The 6,000-nt window shown below is 34.9% G+C and overlaps 1 protein-coding gene across 7 annotated transcripts in view; it reads right to left on the bottom strand.

Moving 5' to 3' along the window:
* Positions 1-466: 466 nt before the first annotated feature.
* LOC144683541 (high mobility group protein HMG-I/HMG-Y-like) overlaps positions 467-6,000 on the bottom strand; it is a 114,409-nt gene continuing 108,875 nt past the window's right edge. For 6 of the 7 annotated variants that reach the window (XM_078546649.1, XM_078546650.1, XM_078546644.1 and 3 more), the window contains one exon: positions 467-5,974. In XM_078546649.1, coding sequence (XP_078402775.1) covers positions 5,863-5,974 — 112 coding nt within the window. In that variant the 3' untranslated portion in view covers positions 467-5,862. The remainder of the gene's footprint in view (positions 5,975-6,000) is intronic. The other variant, XR_013577287.1, reaches the window with a different exon arrangement.

Raw genomic sequence — 6,000 nt, 5'->3', positions numbered from 1 at the left:
TGTCCCCAAAGAAGACAATCAGAACATGATTACCATAAGTTTTGGCTACATAACAATTCACTACACCCCAGTAATTCATTGTGTAAAGTGCTGTGAGGTATTTTAATGTGAAAGCTGCTATTCAAGTGTTATCAAGGAATAATGTATTTGATTGTCAGAAAATCAAAGCAAAGTCATTTTATAAACCATCGTTTGTCAGTTTTTTTTCCCCTTATTAAAATTCTAGGTCATTCGGTTCTACAACATTCTGTACAATTTATGAAGCTCTGAGGAAAATTTTCATGCATCAGCTTGTAATATCATGAATAATCCAGCAGATGGTGATCCAGAGGTGTGATTTTGGTTTAAAAGTGCACACAACTCCATACCAGTTTGTCTAAATTTTAACTTTATTGTTGCACCAAACACCATCCAAATAAAAATCCTACTGGACCAAGAATTTTAGCAATTAAACACAATTAGGGGATTCATGTACAAATCATCTGCCACATTTATTGATCAGTATATATGTTAAAGTACCAAACTCCCACAGAGTGCCAAGAGATTAGATTTAAAAATAACTGGAATGCATAATATTTCTGGTGGGAAAACATTTAACTTATAACATTGTATAATTGTTGTGTCCTTAATTGCACACATTTGCGTCTCAATTTTTCACAAGCAATGCTTCAAGTGTTTCTATGAATATAAAATATTTCTATGACAATTGCTCTTTGCTTTAATCAGTAAAAATGAATTTTCAGTAGAACTTTCTAAACTATGTGTTAAGTCAGCAGGATCACCAACATTTGTCCTGAGGTAGGCTTTCTTAAGTGTGTGTGTTGCCTTAAACATAACCAGGTTTTTTTATTTAACTGAGGTACAATCCAAATCTGTGCCATAATCTCCTCTGGATAACAAGTGATCTTACAAAAACTGAGATCCCTACAGGAACGTTATTTTATTTTAATCAAACAATTATCACCTCGCTGACATTCAACTATCCATGAACTTATACGATGCATAACATCACTGAATTCCATAAATTCAAACAGTAAGTTGGTAAAATCATACAACACGTACATCATCGCATTCATTCTTGTCCCTTTTGGCATAGAACACCCTCAGGAGAGTGGCACACAAGCACAAATTCTAAGTAAACACCAGAACAGATGTTACATATCTTGATATTGAACCTACTGATTTTGATGTGGTTGGCAAGAAAGAAGATATTTTCTGATTGTTATGTGCCACAAATTTACAAGCCTTTATAAATTTACTTGTACTTTAATTCCACAGGTTGCACAAAAAAATCTTACTCCAGGGTTACAGGTTTTATATTGAAGTTCCATTCATCTAGTATGTTTTGCGTGCATTTTGTATCATGGCAGTTTCAGGGGCTGTGAAGCAATGTAATAACTAGCAATTTCCCACCACTACACTGATAGGAGCCGGGACTGTAATTACTGCCAAAAGCACCTTTGTGACTACTGTCAGCAGAATTCAAGTGTTTCGACTGCCAGAATGCCAACATGGATGGAAGGAGGTTTACAGAAACACGCCATCAGTAACAATAACCCTACACCCCAAACAACTTTCTCCTTTTATCCATTCTTTCAGTCCTACCTCTACTGCAATAAAAATTGTTAAACTGGGTGCAAGCCTCTCCTGATCATTCAAATACATCACACAATATGGTACTGAGCTACCTAGACGAACAATATCCTAGATTTGATCCCTGTTCTATACTGAGTTAGCTCACCTCAATGGCGAGGTACTACAATGGAGCACTGGGACAACAAAATCAGCCAGAGTTTGCACTCCTTAACACGATCCAGTGATCCATGATTAAATTACAATTATAACATAAAACCAGTGACACCCACTATAGTCAAAAAGCTTGCCAATTCTTAACTAACTAGGGTTACACATGGAGTGTTCAATTGTCAGTCAGAAGAGATACTATATAACTACTGGCAGCTGCACAGACTACATATGAGTTTTCCACACTGGAGGGGAGAACATTCAGGTTTAGGGAGAAACCCAGATGCAATCATTTAGATTTATGATTTGTTTTCCAGAAAATATTTTTAAAATATTTATTTGGAAATTTACACTTTGTCATATTTATCAAATTCTCATCCACGGTGTCCTAAATCTCCTGAATGAAGGAGATGGACATTAACATGGGGAAATTTGCCTGCCAGTTATTAACATATGACCATCCACCAGCCATCAACTGTGCTGGGAATGTCACAGCCCAATTACCATCATTAGTTGGTAATAAGAAGTGCTATCTTTTATTTTGACTACTAGTTCGAATTTACGTACGTTTGAAATTCAAGCATCAAAAAAACCTCTTTTCTTGGTGCCAGTTCTTAATGTGCCTCCTGTGTCCTTCATATAAATTACTTGTGATCATCTAGAACATTTTCTTGACATTAACTCAACATTTACATTGTAAATCCCCTTTGTTTCTCTCCCTCTTTTTACCAACTTACTGTTTTTTTTTGCAACGTGGTAAGCAGCAAATTCAGAACAGTTTTACAATTATTTTTTCCTCTCAATCTGGAATTGTACATGTAACCTGTAGACAATAATTCAGAAACAACATTATTCACTGTAGTTGAGGAGATGCACAAATGAATTGTATTTTGTGTACAGCAGCAACCAACCGAGAGACTATGAAACTAAAAGAGGTAGTTGTGATTAAGGAAACCAAAGAAGTTCCAACTGTTCAATACAGTACTAATACTGCAAAATTATATGAAAGCTGAGTAATGAACTGACTCCTGCTGAACAACCTATTAGGCAGATTTCATTTTAAGTAGTAAAGAAAGTTGTACTTTGCCAATATTTGAATATTCACGTTAAGCGCCATTTAATTTGCCTCCTTATATCTTTGTCACTTAAGAAGAAATATCCCATTTGCTTGTCCTTAGACTGGATATTTAATCACAACCAAACAGTGCCAATATTTTCCTTTAACAAGCTCCAATTTAATTCAAGTGTGTTTTTTGGTTAAGTATCTAGGAGAAAACACAGCAGTTAACTGAAATTTGGTAGTCATTTTTGTTCATTGCAAAAAGTTCTCAGTATTTGTTCAAATTTTATGGAAGGACACAGAGCTCAAACTGTTCAATTCAACAGCCTGAATATTTTGTAAAAGAGAGTTTCATGGATTCAAAATTCTGATCATTGAAATCACAGTAGACTGTGAAAAAAGTTTTTAGTAATGGAACAACTGTTTGTTGGTCCAGATTGGCTTGTACATTAAGCCACATTTATAACTGCACAATATTGTAAATTATTGTAATGATCGTAATTCATTGTATATTAGATACATGATCATGGGACATGGAATAATCTGCTAATGACATCTTGACAAAAGCATATGTATTGAAGCTATCACTACCTGTGCACAATGTTAAATTTTAAAAAAGGAATGAAAGAAAATAGGCATTCATTTCTTTGGTTCTGTTCTATTACAATGCTTTAAATCCATACAAGTGAGAATCAGTCCCTCAGCAATTTGTGATGAATGTTTTGATATTCTCAAATATTTAAATGTATGCAGTTGTTTAATTATGACCAAAGCTTTACTTCCAGAATATGTGATGCAGGAAAACACATGATAACAACAATAAATTGGTCCACTTTAGGTTCAACTGAGAGTTCTGTCTAAGTAACATTTGAATAAATTGATTAAACAAGCACAATTTGCCATCGCTAACCAGGGATTAAGTAGAATAACAGTTTATCTCTAGTCTTTGGTGTTTGTTACAGTAAAGCAATATTTAGTAATATAACTTGATCATAGCTGGTGAGAGGTATTACAAATCTATATCAGAAGGTACTTTAATAAAGCACTTTATTTTCAATTAATACTTCAAGCACTGTATTCCAGATGCAGTTATTGATGCCATTTTACCATCAGTCCTGATATTGTTCAGCATGTCGTAAGTTAGGACACTAGGACCCAGACATGTATGACAAGCAAAAATCAAAGTAGAATTTTTAATGCACTTTTATCCCTTTATTAAGCCTGAATTCAATGTCTACTCCAACATGGCTAAATTTTCAGCATCTGGCAATCTTTCTACTTGAGTATCCAATGAAATTTAAGGGATTTTAAATCTATGCCAGTGTATCCAATTTGTTAAAGACACCCTATACGATCCAGCAAAAGGGATACTTTCTCTTACTTGAATAATAACAAAAAAAATTAAACTGTGTAGCCAGAGTATAAATCTTTATATTACTGTAAATATTGTATGGACTAGAAGCAATGCAGCAATTGTACTCTTCCACTGAATTGGGCCAATAAATCCATCTTAACTTTGTGTATTTGAATACAAATTGGTTAACAAAGCAGACAAAAGTCAGTTAAATAACAAGATGATAGTAGGGTACTAAACTGTTGGTGTAACCGTTCTGGACCAGGCAAAGGTTTTTAGTTGTGTGTAATTACTGTCATAATTTATTTATAAAACCAATATTACTTTCAATTTAGGAGTTTAAGATAATGGAGGAATAGAATTCTTATGGTTTCCATAAGCAATAACTTTTATTTTGCAGGTGTTACTTGAACTCTTAAACTATTATAGGGTGGGATTTTTTGCACCTGCCCTCCGCCGCGATCTTCCGGTCCCGCCGCAAGTCAATGGACCTCTGGCTGGGGCGCCGCCTCGCCCGCGGCGGGTCCCACCAGTGATGGGGCCGGAAAATCTCAGCCATAGTTTGGGATGAAACAATTCTCTCACTGACATTTTGCCTCATGCAACTTTCAAGTTCTTTTGGACTAAATGTCACTACAGAGGAGGGGAAATAATCTTTGCCTGGCCACTGTTAACCTCACATTACTGTACTACAAGTGTGTTTACCGACAAACCATATCCTAATCCACTTGCTTGCAGTTCAGAGATTCTCTGGTCAAATGCTTTTCCATGGGTAGGAAAGATTTTGCTGCTTCATATTATGAAAAATTAAACATGCATTCAAATAAGAAAACAAAGGAACAGGGAAAAAGTACTTGCTAATAAAATGTTGCTCTTTTAAGTTTCGCATGTCACTTAAAATGTATTTGCATGTCACAAAGAATGGTATATATTAACGTAAAAATTAATTGATAATGTAGTATAAAAATTACTAACTCCAGGCTAACAGTTAACTATTATATAGAGCCTAGAGAAATGCCTAGTCCTCTTAAATTCAGAAAGACAAGACTACAAAATAAGAGACCATAATCTATTTCAAAGACTAACATAGGTTTACCTACACAATCCTAAGCCATGCCAAAGACATGGCATTCTAAGCCGTGTCATTAACAAAAAAAAAAGATTCACGAAAGAAAAGTAAATACAAAGTGGATAGTTTTGTGGCTCTAAATGCAACAGCCATTTTGATATTGTGGGCAATGATCATTCTACAAGCTAGTATGGAATTTCAATGCAAAGCTTGGATTGACATTCTATTACAATATGGCAATGTTTGAAGATTGCTTTTGGAAGTACCAGTATAATAGCCACTACAATTATCTTCATGTTAGCCAAGGTCATCACCTCCAATATGTGATGTACATTTTCTATGTGAATCATCAGCAACAGAACAAATCCCTATTGTACAATATTTTGTAGAATGAAAATGTTGATTGGCATGGTCCTATTAGCTGGTTTAACCTGAAGACTAATGCTTAGAAGTTTGAAAGAAAAAAAAAATTGATGTGAGTTTGAAGGTTTAGACTTCACCCTTTTATTAAATGTCAATTTCTTTGAAATACCTTGAACTGTACTAAAAGAAAAAAAAGTCCTGTAGTGTTCCAGTGCTGTTGTAGTCTCCTGTTAAGACTATGATGAGAACAGTGTGATAGGATTTTTAGTCCAGCTATTGACATGAGCCATCTGTTGAATGAGGTAGTGCCAGTCTTGCAGATTTATTGATCGTCTTCTGAGGACTCTGGTGAAGCATGCTCCTCTTCTTCCTGTTCCACCTTTTCCTACAAAAATAAAAGTGAGAGTTACA

Source organism: Cetorhinus maximus, chromosome 8 (genome assembly GCF_964194155.1).
Source record: "Cetorhinus maximus chromosome 8, sCetMax3.hap1.1, whole genome shotgun sequence".
NCBI lineage: Eukaryota > Metazoa > Chordata > Chondrichthyes > Lamniformes > Cetorhinidae > Cetorhinus > Cetorhinus maximus.
The sequence above is the reverse complement of the archived record's forward strand: the minus strand, read 5'-3'. Positions and strand labels throughout refer to the sequence as shown.